We start from the raw sequence: 23925 nt of genomic DNA on the forward strand, positions 1-23925 counted from the left end.
CCCCATATCTCTTCATGCCCTGAACAATCAAGAATCTACCTCTGCCCTAAATATACATAAAGACTTGTCCTCCACAGCTGCCTGTGACAATGAATTCCGTAGATTCACCACTCTCTGGCAAAAGAAGTTCCTTAATCTCCATTCTAAAAGGATGCCCCTCCATTCTGAGGCTGTGTCCTCTGGTCCTAGATTCTCCCACCATAGAAAACTTCCTTGCCACATGCACTCTATCGAGGCCTTTCAACATTCACTAGGTTTCAAATAGGTCACCCCTGATGCTTCTGAATTCTAGTGAATACAGGGCCAGAGGCATCAAACGCTCTTCATATCACAAACCATTCAATCCCACGATCATTTTCATAAACCTCCTTTGAACCCTCTCCAGTTTCAACAATTCTCTCTAAGATAAAGGGCCCAAAACTGCTCACAATACTTCACGTGAGTCCTCACCAGTGCTTTATAAAGTCACAACATTGCATTCTTGTTTTTATGTTCTAGTCTTCTTGAAATGAATGCTAACGTTGTATTTGCCTTCCTCACTGCAGACTAAACCAGCAAATTAACCTTCAGGGAATCCTGCACAATGACTCCCAAGTCCCTTTGCACCTCAGATTTTGGAATTTTCTCTCCATTAGGAAAATGGTTTGTAGGCAAATGATTCAGGTTTGGATTCAGATTTATTTATCACATGTACATTGAGATATACAGTGAAATGTGTCATTTGTTTTAATAGCCAGCACACACAAGGATGTGCTGGGGGTGCATCTCGCAAGTGTCACCACACATTCTGGCACCAGTATAGCATATGCACTTGATGTTCCACAGAACAACAGCAAAACAAACCCCTTTCCCAACCGCCCTCACACACACATAGACACATACTCACTCATACAAACTCACACTTTGACTCTTTCACACACACTCATTCTTTCACACTCACAAATACTCTCATACACACACATACAGACACAATTCTTTCACACACACACATAGACACACATACACACTCACTCACAGACAGAAAGACACACACACACACACACACACACACACACACATACACACACACACACGCTCACTCACACAGAGTGGGTATTGGTAGGAACGTGGGAAGAAAGTTAATGAGATTGGCGTAGGATTGGTGCCAATGGCTGCTTGCTGGTCAGCACGGATTCAAGGGGCCAAAGAGCCTGTTTCCTGCCCGAATGATTCTGTCACTATGGTACTCTGGCAAGGTACGCGCCAAGGGATATTCTGTTAGGTCAGGCCTTCCGAACAGAAACAAATAGATCTTTGTGAATAACAGGTGTGTTACTATAATTACAGGTGTCTTTCATAAATGAATCCCTCAGGGCAAACGCATGAAGGTTTTTGATGTGGGATGTAGAGAGCACATGCGTCACGGTGACCACGGTGCCACAGACTCGGAGATTAGCAGCGCGGATCGGGTGTTTCAGACCAGCAGCTCCTCCGTGTAGCAGAGCATCCTGACTGACACATATTTAGGTGAAGCACAAGGCAGTCGGTGAAATGCAGCTTCCTGCCTGCACTGCGTGTGCGTCACCATGGGTAATTAGTGGCTGACAGCAAGATGTGAGTGAGCAGTGCCACATTAACAGGTCGGGTGGCAGGAGATGGGTTTGTTCTGCTTGCTCAGGAAACAGAATCTGGAGTTAGCAAAGCTCAGCAAAAGCTGGCATGGAGTTAAACCAGTGGACGAGAGGAAGGTGAAAGGGAGTGGAGGGAGCGAGGAAGAAACCTGCGTGGATAGGGAGAGAGGGGGAGAGATGGTGAGATTGGAAGAAAGAAGCCAAAACCGGGAGAGAGTGAGAAGGAAAGGAAAAGAGAGGGAGAATGAGAGGAAAAGGGAGAAAGAGACAGACAGAAAAAGAGACAGTGGGAGAGAGACAGCAGGGGAAAGGAAGAAAGAGAGAGAAAGAAAGAGAGAAGGAGAGAGAGAAGGAGAACAAAGAGAGAGTGGGAGAAGGAGATAGAAGAGGAAAGAGAGAGGAGGAGAGAGAGAAAGAGAGAAGAGAGAGAGGAAGGAGAGAGAGAAGGAGATAGAGGGGAAGAGACAGAGGAGGAGAAAGAGAAAGAGGGAGAAGGAGATAGAGGAGAAGAGACAGAGAAGGAGAAAGAGAAAGAGGGTGAAGGAGATAGAGGGGAGGAAGAGAGGGGGGCAGATATAGGTGGAAGACAGAGAGAGAGGGGGAGAGGGAGGAAGAGAGAGGAGAAAGAGAGGGGGAAGAGAGAGGGGTGAATGGCAGGGGAAAGCATGACTGGGAGGAAGCAAAAACAGTGAGGTGAAAGAGGAAGGAATGAGAAACCCAGGGAGAGAAGGAAAGTGGAAGTCTGTTCCAGAAACTGGGTTATTTCCAACAGGATTTAATAATTTTAAAACGCTCAAATCTATTGCAATGAGCAGTGATTTGCATGTATATTTTTTATGCAGTAGGTTGGATGGTGGGAGGCCATGCCACTTCCATTCCAGAGCATTTCCAGCCAATGATGTACATTTCGAAAGTGTGATAACGTGGGGAAGTTCGTGAACAGCAAGATCCCACAATAGGAAGTGTTATAATGTCTAGGTCATCTTTTAGTGATGATGATTGAGGGTTAAATGATGGCTCAGACAATGTCCCTGTTTGCCTTGGAAAGAAAGCAGACAGGGTGTTGGGGTTTAACATTTCACCCTGAAGTCAGTGCTGCCCGAGTAGTGTACTGGAGTGTCAACCTACATCGCTCCATTCATGTCTGCAGACGAAGATTAAACCCACAATCACCTCACAGGAGCAAAACTGAAGCATTTTGGGAGGTTACAAGTGGTTCTACAGTAATGCAAGTCTCTCCCATCTGAAAGCCTGAAGCTGGCAAGTTAGAAGCTGGTATGAGTTTCCAAAGATGGTACAGCGCCCCCTGCAGTACAGAGGGGTTGCGATCAGACAAAGCCATGTCATAGAACCTGGAACACGACAGAACAGTTCAGGCCCTTCGGCCCACAATGTCATGATGACCTTTTCACCCATTCAGGGATTATTCTAGTTCTTCCCTCCCACATCACCCTCAGTTATCTTTCATCTATACAAGAGTCTCTTAAATCTCCCTAATGTATCTACCTCTACCACCACCCCGGCAGTGTGTCCCATAAACTCACCATTGCCTCTGTCAAAAACCTACCTCTGACATCCATCCTATACTTAAAGTTATGCCCCTGTCGTATTAGCCATTTCAACCCTGGGAAAAAGGTGCCGACTCTTAGCACATTATAAAGGTCAAAGGTTAATTTATTATCAAAGTATGTGTCCATGTGCAACTCTGAGATTCGTCTTCTCCAGATAGCCACGAAACAAAGAAAGAAATGAAAACCGTTCAGGGAAAGACATCAAGCCCACCACTGCAGAAAAACACGCCATCCTGATCATCAGCCCCCAAGCCCCCCTTCTCCCACACAAAATGGGACAAGAACATCGACCCCCACTTCACCTGCATTACAAATTTCCATAATGCAAACCCTTGAAAAAATTTACAAACTTTGTTGCTTCTTTTTGCATCATGTATTTAGTTATTCTTTCTCATATAGAAGGGCCAACATGGCCTGTTTCCGTGCTGTAATTGTTATATGGTTATATGGTGAGAGTAAGCGTTCGGCACGGACTAGAAGGGCCGAGATGGCCTGTTTCCATGCTGTAATTGTTATATGGTTATATGGTTAAATAGAATTGGTACAAGTAAATTTTTATTGAGTATCTCAAATGTTTTGGTTATGATCTGGAATTCTGTAAGAGTGAATTTCCACTAGCCGAACTTCCATAACACAGGGGTGCACTGTCTCCAGTCTTGTAACCATGGACACTTTCAAAACCCCGGAGTCCCCCAATGCAGAAAGTGGCCAGTCAGATCATCAAAGCAACTCTGACAGAGCTGTGGAAGTGTGTCCCACATCCGAGTCCTAACGTAAAGATTTTTACTCCTCATGTATGTGAAGGATGGAAGAAATAAGGTCAATTCAGTTCAATCCTAGTGCTTTTCCAGATACAGTACTGTGCAAAAGCCTTGGGCACACTAGTGTGTATAGCCAGGGTGCCTAAGGGTGCTATAGCTGTCACTGTGCAGTGGAGAGCAAGTTTGTAGATCAGGCAGGAGCAACTGATGTTGGGAATGGCGAGGGTGGCGTGCCATGCGAGTGGTGTGGGACAGGTGACAGAGAAAGAGTGCCAGAGGTGGGTGGGGGGGGGTGGTGCAGGTACGGACACACCCAGCCCTGAGACACCAGGCAGGATCATTTGATCCAAAACAATCGGTTCATTGATCTTACAGGATGTCTCTCTGATGCTTCCCACTCCCTCCCCTCTCCATTCCCCCTTTTCCCAACCGTGACTTTCCCTCTCCCTGCCCCCTTCCCACCCTCAATCCACAATAGAGACCCATATCCAATCAGGTCTATCATCACTCACATAGATCATGAAATTTAGTTTTTGTTTTTGAGGCAACAGTACAGTGCGATACATCAAATTACTACAGTCATGTGCAGAAGTCCTAGACACCCTGGTTATACTTACATGTGCCTAAGATTTTTGTACAGTGTTGTAATCCTGTAAATTATTGCCTTTCAAATTCACACCCAGTTGCAAGCTACCAAATGGGAGCAGGCAAAGGCCATTCAGCCCTGTCAAACCTGTTCTGCCATTCCAACCTCAGAACTGCTTTTACAATAAACTTTCACCCCTTGTCTCTAATCTATTTTCCTCAACCTTCACAGCATTCCCCAGTGCCATCTGTGTGGAGTTTCCATGCTCTCCCTGTTGCCGCGTGGGTTTCCTCCGGGTACTCCGGGTTTACTCTGGGTACTCCGGTTTCCTCCAGGTACTCCGGGACCCCGGGGTCCTCTGGGTACTCCAGGTTTCCTCCCACATCCAAAGACATAGGGGTCAGTACGTTAACTGGCCACTGTAAGTTGCCCCTGGATGAGGGTTAGAATCAGGGGAGGAGATGATGGGACGGTGGGGAGAATAAATAGGATCAGCACTGACTGGACGGGCTGAAGGCCCTGTCTGCATGCTCTGTGCAACTTTCTGACTCTGCTTCCACCACTATTTTGGGGAAGACAATTCCTACGATTTGTGATCTTTAGAGAAATTAATTCTACTCATCTCTGTCTTAAGTGGGTAACTGTTTATTTATTTAGTGACCTCTGGTGCACTTTGAAAGCACCACTGGTACCTCAGATAGTGTGTTCCAGATCAGTACAATTCTTGATATGAAAACAAAACTCTTCCAGTTGTTTTCAGTTTGCTCGGTAATTATTTTTAAACTCTGCATCCTCTTGCCACCAATGCAAATTCACAGACTCTGACAAATCAAGTCTCTTCTTAACCCTCTCTGCTTCTGGAAGACCAACCTCACCTTCTTTCCTTGTGTCTGGGTTAAGACCATAAGACATAGCAGCGGTCATTCCACACTCTTAGTCTTCTCAGCCATTCCATCATGGCTGATTTATTATCTTTCCCAATCCCATTCTCCTGCCTTCTCCATGTAACCCTTGATGTCCTGATCAACCTCCACTTTAAGTAGACCCAATGACTTGGCCTCGACAGCCATATGGGGCAGTAAATTCCACAGATTCACCACTCTCTGGTTAAAGAAATTCCTCCTCATTTCTGTTCTAAAGCGATATCCAATTCGGAGGCTGTGCCCTCTGGCCCTAGACTTCCCCACTATCCTCTTCATGTCCACCCTATCTAGGCCTTTCGGAATTTGATAAGTTCCCGAGATCTTTCCTCATTCTTATAAACTCCTGTGTGTACAACTCATACATTAACCCTTTGGTTCCAGGATCATTCTCATAAATATCCACTGATCTCTCTCTAGTTATCTTTTGCTGCTAATCAAGCCTCTGAAAGTCAGATGAGATGATTGAGGAAGTTGTCTGGATCCTTGTCTGAACAACAATGAACATAAAAAAGGGGAAATTATCCAGTGCTGCTGGGGCAGCCTCCTCCACATTGGTGAGATCCATCACAAACTGGGGTGCCACTTTGTCGAGCACATCCACTCCATCCACCAAAAACAGAATTTCCTGTAGGCTAGGAAGGTGCTACCAGAGTAACCGGGTTGAGAAACTGCAATGCCATTTGTATGTACATTTATTGTTCTTTTTTTCTTACCAATATTTATTACTTTCAGTGCATCTTGCAGCCACAGTGCACTGGTGATGAGGGATTGGATATTTTATTTGGTGTATGGAGAGCTTTAGACACAAGGCTATAAGCAGAACGAGGCCATTCAGCCCAATGAGTCTGTTCCATCATGGCTGATCTACTTCCCTCTCAACCCCATTCTACTGCCTTCTCCCTGTAGCCTTTGACAATCTTACTGATCAAGAACCTGGCCACCGCCACATCAACGACTTATCCTCCGCAGCCAGCCGTGGCAATGAATTCCACGGACTCACTACACTCTGGCTTAACAAAATTCTTTCTCATCTCTGTTCTAAAGGGACACCCTTATATTCTGAGAATGTGCCCTCTGGTCCTGGTCGTCCCCAGAATAGGAAACATCCAGTCCATATCCAGTCTATCTAGGCATTTCAATATTTGATAGGTTTCAATGAGATTCCGCACCACCCGCCCCCCCCCCCCATTCTTCTAAACTCCAGAGCCATCAAACACTTGCTAGTGCCAGGCTTTTATGGGGAGCTGCAAGTGGAGAGTATTTCAACACATTCCTGACTTGTGCTTTGTCAAGAGCTGAGTTGCTTTCCACCAAATAAAAAGCCTCTCATCAGCTCCTGTAGCCCCCAGTATTTATGTGACTATTTATTTTGGTCAACGGTGACACCTCTGGTCAAAGATGAAGACCGGTGATGGTAAGAGAAGATTTATTTGTCACAGCTACAGTAAAACATTTAGTGAAATGCATCGTTTTGCATCAATGGCCAACGCAGTCTGAGGATTGTGCTGGGGGCAGCTCACGTGTTGCCACCCGTCCAGCAGCAACGTAGCACGCCCACGACTCACTAACCCTAAACACACGTCTTTGGAATGTGGGAGGGAACTGGAGCACCCGGAAGAAACCATACAGTCACAGAGAGAACATACAATCTGCTTACAGACAGCAGCAAGAACTGAACCCTGATCGGTAATCGCTGGCACTGTAACATTTGTACTAACCGCTACAGTACATGCCCCTCAGTCATCGAGTGTCAAGGAGGGGTGGTGACACTTTTGTGACCCAAGTGGTTCAGTCCTTGCCTAAATTTAGTCTCAGCCAGATTTCTAGCATCTGAAGTGTCTCTTATATTTTGTCCTCATTTTCAAATCCCACTATACAGAGGAAATACCCAGGATTCCTCTCAGCGCCAGGGAGGGAAGGGGGAGACTTAATACCAGTGGCTTTCTGGTGGTGTAGTGGCATCAGCACTGGACCTTGAGGTGAGTGGTCCTGGGTTCGAATCGTGTCAGCTCCTTGTAAGCTTTCCATCTGTCAAAGTTGCTGGTGAACGCAGCAGGCCAGGCAGCATCTCTAGGAAGAGGTACAGTCGACGTTTCAGGCCGAGACCCTTCGTTAGGACCTGACACGTCGACTGTAACTCTTCCTAGAGATGCTGCCTGGCCTGCTGCGTTCGCCAGCAACTTTGATGCGTGTTGCTTGAATTTCCAGCATCTGGAGAATTCCTGTTGTTTGCCTTTCCATCTGTGTTGGGTTGAGTGTCAAGCTAGCAACTCAGCCTCATTAAAAAACAAAGTGCTAAAGAATTGTAAATTGTCCCGTGATTCGGCTAGAGTTAAATAGGTGGGTTGATGGGTGGTTTGGCTCATTGGGCCAGAGAGACCTGTTCCACACTATACGTTTAAATAAAGTTTGTTTAAAAATTAAAATCTGGAGGAGTCCAACAGGTCGGGCAGCATCACTGGAAGGAAAAGAGAGTCCATGTTTTGGGCCAAAATCCTTCATCAGGACTTTTACAATTGAACAGTGGCTTAACTGGGAGCCAGAGCAGATAAGCAAAGCACAAAGGTGAGGTGTGACAGGGACTTGGAGAGAATTAAAGAAACAATAAGTGAGATTTGAATGGGTATGTGGAGAGAGGCAGGAGGGAGACCTGCCAGGAGTGTGTAGGAATGTTTAGGTCCGATGAGTGACTCCTATTTTATGTATTCTATATTATAAACAGTCCTAGTTTCAAGTAGGAAACACTACAGACAACACACACTGAATATAACAAGGCCCAGATAGTTTAGATTAAAAATTAGTGGTCGTGAATCTCCCTATTTCACCCTCTCTCCCATTTATCTTTTCAACTTTTTCAGGTGCATTCACACCATTAATTTGCCCAGCTTTGTTGTCCTTCACTGATTGACATTTATTATCTTGCCCATTCTACACATTCTTCTCTCAGTCTGTCTCACACTGTTCTGTGTTCGTTCCCTTTTCTCTGAGATATTCTCAGCGGCAGAGGCTGAGGGGAGATCTCATAGGATTATGAGATGCAGAGATAGAGTAGACAGGGAGCGTCTTTTCCCGAGGGTAGAATTGCCTAATACCTGAGGGCATGCATTGAAGATGAGAGGGGGTAAATTCAAGGGGGGTGTGAGGGGTAAGCTTTTTTTTTACTTGGAGTGGTGGATGCCTTGAATGTGCTGCCTGGTATGGTGGTAGAGCCAAATACATTAGAGGCTTTTAAGAGATGTTTAGACAGGCACATGAATATGAGGAAGATGGAGAGACAGAGAAATTGTGTAGGTAGGAGGGATTAGTTATTGGGGTTTTTAAAAATGTACATTTTAGCTGGTTTGGCGCCACATTGTGGGCCGAATGGCCTGTTCCCGCACTGTACTGTTCTACGTTCTGTATCATTCAGACTGTGGAACAGTCCATCTCTCTCCTTTCTGCATCATGCAAGCATCTGCATGGGACCGACCATCCTGTCCCCATGCCATACATGAGCTCACCTGCAAGGACACCAGAGTTGGTGCAGAGGTTGAATTACTACGGTGGTCATCTCAAGGCCTGTACTGACAATGCCAGAGCCCAGAGTTACGAATTTGATTTCAGATTAAAGTAAAACTCTGATAATCTGGCATTTGATTGTTCAGAAATCCCAATGGCGGAGCATATAGATTTCTCATTAATCTGTAACGTGAGCTGGGAGTCCATAGTACAAATGGGCTCTGTGGCTACTGGGTTAGGGTCCAGACCACCAGCAGTCAAGAAAGTGTGGGGGATTGTGGCCAGAACCAGGGTGCAGAGTGATTGAATACTTACCGTTTCCTTTAAACCAGGTTCACTAGAACATTCATAAAAGATGCTGGTGAACGCAGCAGGCCAGGCAGCATCTCTAGGAAGAAGTACAGTCGACGTTTCGGGCCGAGACCCTTCGTCAGGACTAACTGAAGGAAGAGCTAGTTAAGAGATTTGAAAGGGGGAGGGGGAGGGGGAGATCCGAAATGATGGGAGAAGACAGGAGGGGGAGGGATGGAGGCAAGAGCTGGACAGGTGATTGGCAAAAGGGATATGAGAGGATCATGGGACAGGAGGTCTAGGGAGAAAGAAAAAATGGGAGGGGGGAAACCCAGAGGATGGGCAAGGGGTATAGTGAGAGGGACAGAGGGAGAAAAAGGAGAGAGAGAAGAAGAATGTGTGTATATAAATAAATAAATAACGGATGGGATATGAGGGGGAGGTGGGGCATTAGCGGAAATTTGAGAAGTCAGTGTTCATGCCATCAGGTTGGAGGCTACCCAGACGGAATATAAGGTGTTGTTCCTCCAACGTGAGTGTGGCTGCAACTTTTATGTGTGTTGCTGGAAATTCCAGCATCTACTGATTTCCTCGTGTTTGCGTCACTAGAACATTTATTGTACAATATGTAAAAAAGTGAAATTAAGGTGTGTTTGGATATTAATTGGAGTAATCTTCATTATTCTGGAAGAATCTATTAGCTTGTCATTACCAAAGCCCCAAGTGTGTCAGATTATCAGAGTTTTACCTATCATGATTTTTTTTTTAAGTGGTCGGTAATGATAGCAGAACTATTGGATTCAAGTTCACTGATCTGCTTTAGGCAAGGGAATCTTACGCAGTCCCACCAATCAGATTATCTCTCAAACGGCCTCAAAAAAGGCAGAGCAAGATGAAGGTTCACGATTCAAATGTATTTGTCATGTGTACCTCGAAACATACAGCGAAGTGCATCGTTTGTGTTAATAACTGACGTGACCTGGGGGCAGCCCCGTAAGTGTCACCACACATTCTCCCGCCAAGATAGTATACCCACAATGCTCGGCAGAACAACACAGAACACAACAAGCGACAAGATTAAAACAAGGATTGTTCCATCCTCCCACCCACACACATACACAGTCCTCTAAGCCCAGAACAGCTGTATTTTTCAGCCTGCGGCCTCCAGCCTCCAGCAGAGCTGGATTTGAACATGGACACACAGATATTGGACCTTCAAATATCTCAACGGACTGTAGAGATTCATAGCCCTGAGGTTCTGGCCAACAGGCCTCAACTTCTGGACTTCCAATTCGATCCAAATACCTTGACCGGGGACCTGCCAATCACCAAACACTAGACATCAAGCTCTGGGCCCCACCAATGCCAGGACCCCAAATACTAGGCCCTGAACTTCAGTCCCTCTGACTCACTAAGCCAGGGGGCCTCACTCCTCCTGCCCGCAGAGAAAGAGCGGTGACGGCTGCCACTGAAGACATTGGCCTGATCACTATTCTACCACCGTCAGGTATAAAAGGCTGAAGGCCCACACCACCAGGTCAGGAAAAGTGACTTCCCTACCACCATCAGGCTTTTGAACTGACCAGCACAACCCTAATCGTACCTCAGCAACAGAACACTCCAGGCCACCTCTTGCACTACCACGGACTTGTCTCTGATTGTGGGTTGTCCTTTGCACTAATGTTGAGCTTTGCAATCTTTTCCTCTTCACTACCTTGTATAAGTTTTATATAATTTATATTCTGTGTGAATCTATGCGCCTGTAATGCTACCGCAAGGAAGTTCCTCATTGTAACTGTACCTCACCGAATTTGTGCACGTGACGATAAACTCGACTTCGAAACACACAAAACACTGGAGCAACTCAGCAGGTCAGGAAGCATGAATGGAGGGCAATAAACGGTTGATGTGTTGGGCTGAGAGCCTTCATCAGGACTCGAAAGGAAGGGTGAGAAAGCTGGATTGACCTGCTGAGTTCCTCCAGCACTTAGTGCGTGTTGCTCTGGATTTCCAACACCTGCACAACCTCTTGTGTTTAATATCCTCTTGACTTGGTCTCAAAAAAAAAAGAATGAAAATATGTCAAATTATGCTCTGAGCTGCATGGCACTTGATTCCCCCGTGCATTTGTTGACATCTTTCCCGCTAGCTCCCGCTCTGTCGGGGGAGTGAGGATAAATCTCTTTTACTGCCTTCACATCTCTCAAGCTGCCTTGGCTCCAGGGAATTCCCTCTGCAGCGAGGTCACTGTTGCAAAGTGGGAGGCTTGTGCACAGCAGCAGGGGCTGAGCGGAGATCTGATAGAGGTTGTACGATTATGGGAGACAGACATTCAGTATCTTTCTCACAGAGTCAAAATGTCTATAGTACATTTAATGTGGGGGGGGGGAGTGTGGGGCACTTTTTTTTCCAAACACAGCTGGATATATGGGACAGGCTGCCAGGGGTGATGGTAGAAGCAGACAGTGGTACTTAAGCAGCATTTATATAGAAAATAGAACTTGGAACCTTACAGCATGTTTCAACCCATGTCTCAGTCGTGCTGAGCTTTTAACTTACTCTAAAACTACCCCCTCCAACATAATCCTCTATTCTTCTATCATCCATCTGCCTATCTAAGATTTTTTTTAAAGTCCCTAACATACCTACCTCTACCACTGCACCTGGCAAGGTGTTCTGCCCACCCACCCAGTCCTCTATGTAAAGAACATTCCCCTATACTTTCCTCCAATCACCTTAAAATTCTGCTGTCTTGTATTGCCCAGTTCTGCCCTGGGGAAAAGTCTCTGGCTGTTCACTGTGCCTGAGTCTCTTACCATCTTGTGCACCCGAGCATGCAGGAAGTGGAGGGATGTGGATCAAGTGCGGGCAGCTGCGATTGCCTGAACTCAGCATCGTGGTCAGCAAAGGCTGCGGGTCGAAGGGCCTGGTCTTGAGCTGTGGCACATTACCGGGATTCGAACTCATGAACTGGCAGGGTGGGGACACGATCCGGTGCACCTCACGCTGACGTCTGCACGCGGAAGTCACCATTGTGTTCAGAAGCCGGGGGAAATGAGCAGGCAGCTGGATAGATTCGCCCTGTCTGCCGCAGATTGTTTAGCGCTCCATACCAGAGCCATCTGAACGAAGGGCCGTTTCTCACCGCAGGATGTCAGCTGGCAGAACAATCTGCACGGGACGTTTGTGTGACACTGCAGAGCATTAATATTGTTGACTGGGGATGACACAACCATGAGAAAACGTGATGTGCCAGGTGTATACTCCGCCACTCAGATCGATAGAGCTTTGCCGCAGTCTCACTTTGTAGCTGAGCTCCTGTGATAAATGAGGAAGGGAGAAGCTGGGAACATACAAACCACACAGTGCAGCATCTGTAACATAGCTTCACAGAAGCACCGTCGAACTAAAGTTGACAACAAGTCACACAGGGAGATATTTGTGTAGCAAATCATAAACACACGAGGTTCTGCAGGTGCTGGAAATCCAGAGTAACACAAACAAAATGCTGGAGGAACACAGCAGGTCCAACAGCAGCTACAGAGAGGAATAAACACCCGATGCAGTGGGCCGAGATCCTGCATCAGGACTCAAAGTTCAAAGTAAATCTACAATCAAAGTACTTACACGTCAGCATATACTACCCAGAGATTCATTTTCCAGCAGGCATTCACAGTAGAACAAAGGACTACAATAAAATCGTGAAAAACTACACACAAAGATTGACAAACAACTAATAAGCAAAAGACAAACTGTGCCAATGTACAAAAACCCCAAAAATTACAGTAACAGAAAAACAAACAACAAACAATTGGAAACAAAGGAAGGAGGGGAAGGAATATAAGCTGGGAGGTGATAGGTGGAGTCAGTGGAGTGGGCAGGGGGATGAAGTTAGAAGCTGGGAGGTGATAGGTGAAGTCAGGAGAGTGGGCAGGGGGATGTAGTTAGAAGCTGGGAGGTGATAGGTGAAGTCAATGGAGTGGGCAGGGGGGTGAACTTAGAAGCTGGGCGGTGAGGTTGACAACTTGGTGGATGGCTGTGATCATAAGGAACTTTGTCTTGGGAGAAGGAGAGGTCACTGGGCTGAAGGAAGGAATCCTAGAACTTATCTCACCCTGGTGCTTACAGATTTCACAATTCCAAACCATTCCCGGGCAGCTTCCAAGGTCACTCAGAACCTGGCCTTGTGAACATTCAGAATCTAATTTACGACTGTACCGGTTCCCAGTCAACCAGTGCCCAAATCTCAAAACTTTTACCCTTCCTTACACATCCCTCAGAGGCCTCACCCTTCACAGCACCTCACAGCTCATTCCACCTCAGAGATATTGGCGCTCCTTAACTTTCTGCCTCTTAATTATCCCCAGATTTGATGGCTACACCATGGTCAGCCATTCAAAATTCAAAGCAAGTTTGTTATCAATGTGTGTACTGTATATGACACCATATACAACCCTGCGATTCATTTTCTTGCAGGCATACTCAGTAAATCCAAGAACCATAGCAGAATCAATGAAAGACCGTACCCAACAGGGCGGGCAAAAGACAACAAACTGTGTAAATTTCCCACCGCTGTCTGTAAGGAGTGTACAGTATACGTTCTCTCTGTAACTGGATGGCTTTCCTCTGGGTGTTCCAGTTTCCTCCACAGTTCAAAGACATACCAGTAGCTAGGTTAACTGGTCTTTGCAAGTTATCCCCGTCATAAAGCTCGGGTTAAATCGGGGGCTGCTGGGTGGTGTGGCTCCAAAGGGCAGAAGGGCCCATTCTCCACTGTATCTCAATAAATAAAAAAATACAAAAGAGAAAATACTAATAATAAATAAACAATAAATATTGAGAACATGAGATGAAGAGTCCTTGAATGCGAGTCCAAAGGGTGTGGGAAAATTTCAATAGGCAATAGACAATAGGTGCAGGAGTAGGCCATTCGGCCCTTCGAGCCAGCACCACCATTCACTGTGATCATGGCTGATCATCCACTATCAGTATCCAGTTCCTGCCTTCTCCCCATAACCTTTGATTCCACTATCTTTAAGAGCTCTATCCATCTCTTTCTTGAAAGCATCCAGAGACTTGGCCTCCACAGCCTTCTGGGGCAGAGCATTCCATACATCCACCACTCTCTGGGTGAAAAAGTTTTTCCTTAACTCTGTCCTAAATGGCCTACCCCTTATTCTTGAACTGTGGCCTCTGGCTCCGGACTCACCCATCAGTGGGAACATGCTTCCTGCCCCCAGCATGTCCGATCCCTTAATAAACGTATATGTTTCAATAAGATCCCCTCTCAGCCTTCTAAATTCCAGAGTATACAGCCCAGTCACTCCAACCTTTCGACATATGACAGTCCCGCCATCCTGGAAATTAATCTTGTGAACCTACACTGCACTCCCTCAATAGCAAGAATGTCCTTCCTCAAATTTGGAGACCAAAACTGCACACAGTACTCCAGGTGTGGTCTCACCAGGACCCTGTACAGCTGCAGAAGGACCTCTTTGCTCTTATACTCAATTCCCCTTGTTATGAAGGCCAGCATGCCATTAGCTTTCTTCACTGCCTGCTGTACCTGCATGCTTGCTTTCAGTGACTGATGTACAAGAACACCTAGATCTCGTTGTACTTCCCCTTTTCCTAACTTGACTCCATTTAGATAATAATCTGCCTTCCTATTCTTACCACCAAAGTGGATAACCTCACATTTATCCACATTAAACTGCATCTGCCATGCATCTGCCCACTCACCCAGCCTGTCCAAGTCACCCTGCATTCTCATAACATCCTCCTCACATTTCACACTGCCACCCAGCTTTTCAATGATGGGGCAAGTGAAATTGAGTGAAGTTATCCACTCTGGTTCCAGAGACTGATGGTTGAGGAGTAGTAACTGTTCCTGAATCTGGTGGTGTGAGTCTTGAGGCTCCTGTATCTTCAGCTACTGAGAGCCCAGGCTTTGGAAATTTTCATATTCTGTATTCCTTACAGCACAGGACATTCAGCCTATCAAATCTATGCTTGTAATCCCACTCCCTCACTAATTTTCTCTATAGTCTATCCCGCCAGCTAACCCACCAGTCAGCATGCCTTTTGGATGTGGTAGGAAACAGGAGCACCCAGGGAAAGCCATGCAGAGAGGGCGAACTCCACACAGACAGTACCTGATCTGAGGGCTGAGCCTGGGACACTGGCGAGGTGTGAGGCAGCAGCTCTACTGCCTGCGATACTGTTCTGTGCATACCACCATGTTGCTCTCCTTCAGTTTCCTCTCTTGTTGCCGATTAGCGGTTTGAGATTGGCGGGTGGGAGATATGTTAGTATTTGTGTGAGAGGGGAGTTGGGGAGTTGGGGATTTGGGGTCTGATGTTCTTCTTGGCTTTCCTGTGTGGGTGATCTGTTAGTTTTTGTGTTTGAGAGAGATGGTTGGGAGTTTGATGGTATTGTCACTTTTTTCTGAGAGGGAGGGAATTGGGGGTTTGATGTCATTGTTGCCTTTTTTTTTACTAAGGGAGAGGGTTGCTGGTTTGGGGTTTGATGTTTCAGCTACTGTTTTCTGTGTGGGCAATCTGTTAGCTTTTGTGTGTCGGAGGGAGTTGGGGGGTTTGGGGTTTGCAAATTTTGTTTCCTTTCCCTTTTCATGCAGGGAGAGGTTGATATCTTTTCTTTTAAAAACCCCCGTGGTTTTTTCTGTATTTCATGGAGAAGACGAATATCAGAGTTGTATTGTATATGCATACCTTGACAATAAAAATGAACCTTTGAACCCTACACCCACCACATGCTGCTTATAAAATCACCAAACTTTCACCCCCCCCCATCCAATCATCTCCTTATGGGTGGGAGGGGTGGTTAGTGCCTGTTTTGGTATGACATGGTTTGTATGAATTGTCCAGGGTGTTTTTCCAATATTAAAGATGCTATATTGAAGGAAATCATTTCAAAACCTTCAATTGATCTGAAGACAGGTATTTTTGACAAGAGTATAACTTGCACTAAAGTCTTAAAGAACAGTATAGCTCAGTACAGGCCCTTTGGCCCATGATGTTGTGCCAACCTGTTACCTATTCTAAGATCAATCTAACCCTTCCTTCATACATGATCCTCCATTTTTCTATCATCCATATGCCTATCTGAGAGTTTCCAATGTTTCTGCCTCTACCACCACCAGTGGCAGGGCTTCTCCAAGTGTTTACTGAACCGCTAAGGCCTAGTTTATACCGGTGGTAATTCCAGCCCTTGAGTGTCTTCTGAGACTGGACCAATCAACCTGTCAGTCTGTTGATTTCTAGAGGTTCCTGTTCACAGGGCAATACTTTACAGCACTGTTCTGCTGAGTTAGCCTTTTGAGAAGACCGTCAGCCTCAGTCAGATGTTCCAAGGGCATCACTGTGTGGCAGGTGGAGGTAAGCACATCAGAAAGCAAGTGAGGCTGAAAGCTTAATAGTATTTCAACAACCCAAATGGAACATCCTTACAAACCAACTACCCCTTTGGAACTGGCCTTCTTATCTAGACCTTTTTAAATATATTTATTCACTTTGTTGAACCTGGCTCATCGCTGATTGTCATCATGAGAAAGATTATTGGAGAATAAACCACAGTGGTGGGTGTAAAGTCCCTTATTGGCCAGGCGATGTAAGGTCTACATTGCACCCATATAAATATCAAATCACATCCACTTAAGGTGATTAGAGGAATGTTTAGGGAATTTATTTTACTTTGAGAGCACCCAGCACCTCCAAGGATGTTGTTAGAGGCTAATGCAATATTGTTATTTAAGGCATTCTTAGATCGCCACGTGGATGTAAGAAAAAATGGAGGGTTATAGACTATGTACAAGGGAAGTGTTAGACTGATCGTGGAATAAGTTATGTAGGCTCACATAACATCGTGGGCTGAAGGACCTGTACTGTGTTCTATGTTCTATGTTCTAAAACACTGGTTAGGCCAATGGTATTGAATGCAGTTCTGGTGCCCCAATACAGGGAGGATGTGGAGAGGGTGTAGAAGAACTTTACTGTGATGCTGATTTGATTAGAGGGTACCAGAGGTTGGGTTGTTTGCTGTGATGCTTTGGAAGCTGAGAGAAGACCTGACAGAAGTTCATCAGAGGCATAGATAAGGTAGACAGTCAGCATCCTTTTCCCAGGGCAGAAGTGTCAAGTAATAGAGGAAATGCATTTAAAGTGAGAGGGGGAATGTTTAAAGGAAATGTATTTATTTGTATTTTGTTGAGATATAACACTGAGTAGCCCTACTGGTCCTTCGAGCCGTGCTGCCCAGCAACCCCCGATTTAACCCTGACCTAATCACAGGACACTTTACAATGACCTATTAGCCTACCAACCAGTGCGTGTTTGGACTGTGGGAGGAAACCGGAGCACCCGGAGGAAACCCACACAGTCATGGGGAGAATGTACAAACTCCTTACAGAGGCAGGGAATGTGCGGGGGAAATTTTTTTGGAAAAGAGAATGCCGGGTGCCTGGAAAGGCTGGCAGAGGTGCAGTGGAAACACTTAGTCCCCCGATCAGGGTCACGTGAGCCTTGGGAGCAGGTGGTTGCATGAGAAGCTGGTGCCTATCACAAGCGCTGGCTATGAAACCACTGACACCAGGCAGACAATCTCTGAAGAGTGTTGATAACGGCTGGGGTCACCCATCTTGTAAAGACGCTGCCCAGAAAAGGCAATGGCAAACCACTTCTGTAGAAAAGTTTGCCAGGAACAATCATGATCATGAGAGCATGATCGCCCACGTCATACATCACGGCACATAATGGTGATGCTAAGAGGGATATGGTCCACGTGCAGGCGGAAGAGAATCAGGTTAATTTGCCATTTTATTTGACACAGACACTGTGGGCCGAAGAGCCTGTTCCTGAGCTGTACAGTTCTATGTCCCATCTCTGCAGATCTTGTCTGCTGAATAGCAGCCATGAACTAGAGATGTTTTTAAAACAACCCAATGGCATTAATAATGATTGGTTATCTTTATACACATAGTGACTGCTTTATTGGTTCACCTGTACACCTGCTCATTAATGCAAATATTTACCTAGCCAATCATGTGGCAGCAACTCAATGCATAAAAGCATGCAGACATGGTCAGGAGGTTCCATTGCTGTTCAGACCAGACATCAGAATGTGGAAGGAATATGATCGAAGTGACTTTGACCATGGAGTGATTGCTGGTACCAGACAGCATCTCCAAAACTGCTGACCTCCGATTTTCTCACACAACAGTCTCTAGAGCTATATATATATGCCATGGACCCCTACCATTAACTGAGGGGTCCGTGGGCTGGCGATGGAAACGTAACAATTGGCGTAACGCTCTCGCAGTGCCAGTGACTCGGATTCAATTCCACCACTGTCTGTAAGGAGTTTGCACGTTCTCTCCATGCCCGCATGGGTTTCCTCTGGGTACCCCACATTCTAAAGACATACGGATAGGTTTAGTAAGTAGTGGGCATGCAACGTTGGTGCCAGGAGTGTATGCTGCTCGCAGCACGATCCTTGCTAATCTGATTTAATGCAAACGAAACATTTCATTGTATGTTTCAATATTTCGATGCACGTGTCAGAACTAAAGCTAACTGCTGTTAAGTGGTGAACCCCTCAGTTTTGCACAAGTCATACACAATTTATGTTAACATGCATTGTACTGTGCTGCTGAAGCAACAAGGTAGTTAACACTCTGTGAATGCCTGTTACCACAATAATGCTTAACCTTGATCTTGATCATTCCAACCCAAGGAAACAGCCTCTTCTTGCCTACCCCATCAAATCCCCGCAGAACCTTGTACACTTCGGTAATATCCTATCTCGTTCTTCAGAACTCCCATGAGAATACCCCATTGTAATTTCTAAGCAAGAAAGTGCTCACACTGCACCAACTCACGGGCAGAGTGGAGCAGATGGCAGAGTTGCTGCCTCACAGCACCAGAGATCCAGCTTTGATCCTGGCATCGGCTCTGCCTGTGTGGAGTTTGCACGTTCTTCCCCTGACCAAGGGGAGTTTCCTCCGGATGCTCACAGTTCCTCCCACATCCCAAATTAATGATCAGGTTGGCAAGTCACCTGGCTCTTTTAATTACCTCCGGTGTGTAGGTGAGAGGTTGAATCTGGGGGAAATTAAAAGAATGTGGGGAGAGTGAATCATGAGATACGCAGTGGCTAATGTCAGTATGCACTCGATGGGCCGAAGGATTCAGTTTCCCTGCTGTATCACATGATACGACTGCATCTTTTTACTAATTACAACTCTCTGTCTATAAAATGAGCTCTGGTGCCATCTCATGGCCAATTCCTTATCTGCTGCCTGCCCAGTAGCAGATCGTTAAAGTTCTCCCTTGCCTGTATCTCCTCTGTTTGCGAACAGTAAGCATGCACAGCACCTAACCTTTGCACCCTCGTCTCCCCCCACCACACGATCAATAGTAATAGTGACTACACTAACTTCTGCCCCTTGACACTGCCCAACTTCTAGCATACTGCTGGTGTCCTCCTGGGTGAAGACTGTCACAAAATATTTATTAAGTTTGTCTGTCATCCCCCATTACTATATCTCCAGTGTCATTTTCCAGTGGTCCAATATCCACTCTCACTCTCATTTATCCTTAATATACAATATCCAAAAAAAACTTTTGATATCCTATTGGCTAGTTTACCTTCATATTTCATCTTTTCTCTCCTTAATGCTTTTTCAGTTGCCTTTTGCTGGTTTTTGAAACTTCCCAAACCTCTAACTTCCCACTAATTTTTGCTATTTTATATGCCCTCGCTTTTACTTTTAATGTGGTCTTTGACTTCCCTTGTCAGCATGTTTGCCTCATCCTCCCTTTAGAACAGTTCTTTTTTGGGATGAATCTATATGCGCATTCCAATTACCCCGGAAAACTCCAGCCATTGCTGCTCTGCCATCACCCCTGCTAGTGTCCCCTTCCAATCAACTTTGGCCTGCTCCTCACTCATGCCTTTGTAAATTCTCTTTCTCCACTGATACATCTGATTTTATCTTCTCCCTCTCAAGTTGCAGGGTGAACTCTATCTTATTATGAGCGCTGCCTTCTAAGGATTCCCTCATAAATCCCTAACCAAATCTGGTTCATTACACAACACCCAGTCGAGAACTGCCTTTTACCTCATGAGCTCAACTGCACACTGCTCTAAAAAGCCAGATCAAAAGCATTCTACAAATTCCCTCCAGCACCAACAAGATTTTCCCAATCTGCCTGCATATTGAAATCCTCCATAACCATTATAATATTGCCCTCTTTACATATCTTTTCTATGTCCTGTTGTAGTTTGTACCTGACATCCTAGCTACTGTTTAGAGGTCTGTATATAACTCTGGCGGTAATCCAAACAGAGCTTGCCATACACGACTTGACACTCCACTATTGTCTCCTCTTCCAAAACAACTTGCTGGCTGTTAAGGGACTTCGGGAAACTGGAAAAAGATGCTATAAAAATGCAAGCCTTTTTCTTCAGCTCATGGAAGTCCCTTTCTGATCAGAGCTAGCGAGCCCTCTGGAAAACGTGCATGGTTGTGTCACCAAGTGGTTTTGGGAAGCCCGCTGCAGTTCAAAGCCTTGAAAATGGTTAGTGACAGTTTTCACTTGAACAAAGTACTGGCTAGGGGTCTTGCCTCTGGGAACAGAACCCCAGGAGCAAAAGATATTCCTACAAAGTGCTGAGGGAACTCAGGTCAGGCAGCATCTATGGAAATGAATAAACAGTCGACGTTTTGGGCCAAGACCCTCCATCGGGACTTTTGTGCATGTTGCTTTGGATTTCTAGCATCGGCAGAATTCCTCATGTTTTAAAAAATGTTCATGAAGCTTTATTTTTTTTTTATTAAACCCATTGTGGATATTGACAGCAGCTACTGTCTGTACTTAATTCCACTCTCCCCACACCCCAACCCCACCACGATGATTAGGCAGAGTCTCCCAGGTAGGGACAGTAGGTAGATTTCCTTCAGAAAGGACATTATCAAGCAATGGATTTCATTGTAATCTTGTAGTTTTATGGTATTAATTACCAAGATTTCCTATAATGTCAGATTTATTAGGAAATTTAAAGTCTCATGTCTCTCAGTCGATGACTCCAGCAACGTCCAGTCAGACCATAAGACATAGGAGCAGAATTAGGCCATTCAGCCCATCAAGTCTGCTCTGCCATTCCATCATGGCTGATCCCCATAGACCTGTCTTCTCGCCATATCCTTGGATGCCCTGACCGATCAGGAAACGAACAACTTCTGCCTTAAATATACCCAAGGACTTGGCCCCAAACGCAGTCTGTGGCACAGCATTCCACAGATTCACTACTTTCTGGCTAAAATAAAATCCTCCTTACTTCTCTTCTGAAGGTCACCCCTCAATTTGAGGCTGTGGCCTCTAGTTCTAGATACCCCCACCACAGGAAGCATCCTCTCCACATCCACCCCATCTAGTCCTCCCAACTTTGAACAGATCTTAGCTCCTGCACTGGATCTGGAGACTTATCAGCTCATAGTTCCAAACATTTGCTCAGTTCCATTTCCCAAAAGGTTATAATTTTCCTGAATTCCTCCCTCCCTTCCAGTTCCCGATTTAGAGCCATTTCTGGGATGTTACTAAGTCAATTCTTTAGTCCAACTTCGTTTTTCTTATTGGTGTAAAAAGATACAAACCGGACCAGGGGATTTCTCCCGATGTATAAAAAGGGAGAGTTGGTAATTCATCAGGTTCTTGAACCTGCTCCACCATTCAGTAAGATCACACCCATGTTTTGCTGTCGTTGTCTTGATGCTCGTTGTGTTTGTGTGTTGTCCTGCTGAGCACTGTGGGGAGGCTATGTCAGCACTGGAATGTGTGGCGACACTTGTGGCCCCCACCCCCCCCAGCTCACCCTCGGGTCGCTGAAAACCATGCATTGCACTGCAAGTTTTGATGTACATGTGACTTTTTTAAAAAATTGTATCTTTAATTCTGAATTAGCAACTGGAGTGGAGCAGTTGTAAGAGGAATTCTAAACTAGATTCCTGCATAAGGATTTCTCAGTTCAGGAATATGGATATTGCTCCAATTGCTGGATTTTTAACCTATTCATACCTTCCTGGACCCTCGTCACAACTTCCCTTCCCACCCATCTTTATGTTATCACCAAACTGAGCAACCCCACTCTCATCCTTCATTTATACCATCTGTGGCTGACTGAGTTCCCAACACCGATCCCTGTGGCGGATGTTATGCCCCATCACACATTTCTGCCTGTTCTGTGTCTCCTGTTGGCTGCCCAACTTTCCATCTACACCAAGATATCACTTCCTATGCCGTGCGCTTTTATGTTCTCGACAACCTTCGATGTGGGACTTTACCAAAAGCTTTCTGGATGTCTCAATATAGTACATCCACCAGTTCCCCTTAATCCACAACACACGTCGTTTCATCAAAGAACTCCAGTAAGTTAGTTAAACACTATTTCCTTTTCACAAAACCATGTTGACTTTTCCTGACTATCTTGACCCACTAGATACCCTTAATAATTAACTACTTTAATATTTTCCCTAGGAGGTCAGACGTTAAGGTTACAGTTTTATACTTTCTGTCCTAAACCTATAGTTTTATATTTTGTCTCCTTTTTGAAGGAACCATAATTTTTGCTATTTGCGAAACTAATGGAACCTTTCTTAAATCAAGTGAACTTTGCAAAGTTTAAACCAATTAATTACTTCGTGGACCACTTTTTTAAAGACTCTCTGGACCTGGAGACTTCTCTGGCCACAGCTCCAACTATTGGCTCAACACTTATTTCACTAGAGGTTGTAATTATCCCAAATTCCTCCCAATTTGCAATTTACAGTACATCTGGGACATCGACTTTACTTTCCTGAATGATTCCTGGATTCTCTGATTCCTTGCAAAAAAAGAAAAGCACTATTGATCACAATCTTGAATATACTCAATGACCAGGGTAGAGTTCTCATGGTCTTCTGCGGAAGGAAACCCACCCTGACAACATTAGAAAATGGCCGGTGCACTGCAGAAACCATGACTTACTCCCATTCCTTGCGCTTTGCCTGGGGTGTGCTGTGCATCTTGTGGGCCTCGTGCGCTTTGATGACGTCCCTGTGATCCACCAGGGCTCCTCGCCTCCTGTAGGGAGCTGCCAGACCACCGTCGGTCATCTGGTAGTACTGCCCCTGGTGGAACGCATGGGGGCCGCGGTGAATGGCCGGGTCGCTGCCAGCCGAGCCTTTCACGTCGCACACTGCGTCGTAGTAACTCGGCGGGGACGAGGGTCGGAGGTCAGGGGCCGACGCTCCGGGGCGACCCCTGGGGTCCACCCACCTTCTCGGGTTTGCGTTCATCGGTCTCTCTGGCCAGAGCGAGGTGTAGGAACTGCTGCAAAAGAGAAGAAAAACATAGAATAGTAGAGCAGAGGAACAGGCCCTTCAGCATGTGAAATTACACTAGCGACACTTAGACACAAGAGATTCTGCAGACGCTGGAAATCCGGAGCAACGCACACAAAACGCTGGAGGAGCTCAGCAGGCCAGGCAGCATCCATGGAGAGGAATCAGCAGTCAACGTAATGGGCTGTGACCTTTCATCAGGACTCTCTCCTGCCTGAATATTATTCCATATTCTGTATATTCACAAGCCAATCTAAGAGCTTCAAAATCATGTTTATTACCACTCA

At 45.7% G+C, this 23925-nt stretch overlaps 1 protein-coding gene across 1 annotated transcript in view; it reads right to left on the reverse strand.

Moving 5' to 3' along the window:
* The window catches only part of LOC140191058 (voltage-dependent P/Q-type calcium channel subunit alpha-1A-like), a 597550-nt gene extending 574042 nt beyond the window's left edge, over positions 1 to 23508 (reverse strand). The window contains exon 1 of the mRNA XM_072248133.1: positions 23283 to 23508. Coding sequence (XP_072104234.1) covers positions 23283 to 23410 — 128 coding nt within the window. The 5' untranslated portion in view covers positions 23411 to 23508. The remainder of the gene's footprint in view (positions 1 to 23282) is intronic.
* Between the last annotated feature and the right edge of the window lie 417 nt (positions 23509 to 23925).

Source organism: Mobula birostris, chromosome 32 (assembly GCF_030028105.1).
Source record: "Mobula birostris isolate sMobBir1 chromosome 32, sMobBir1.hap1, whole genome shotgun sequence".
NCBI classification, from domain to species: Eukaryota; Metazoa; Chordata; class Chondrichthyes; order Myliobatiformes; family Myliobatidae; genus Mobula; species Mobula birostris.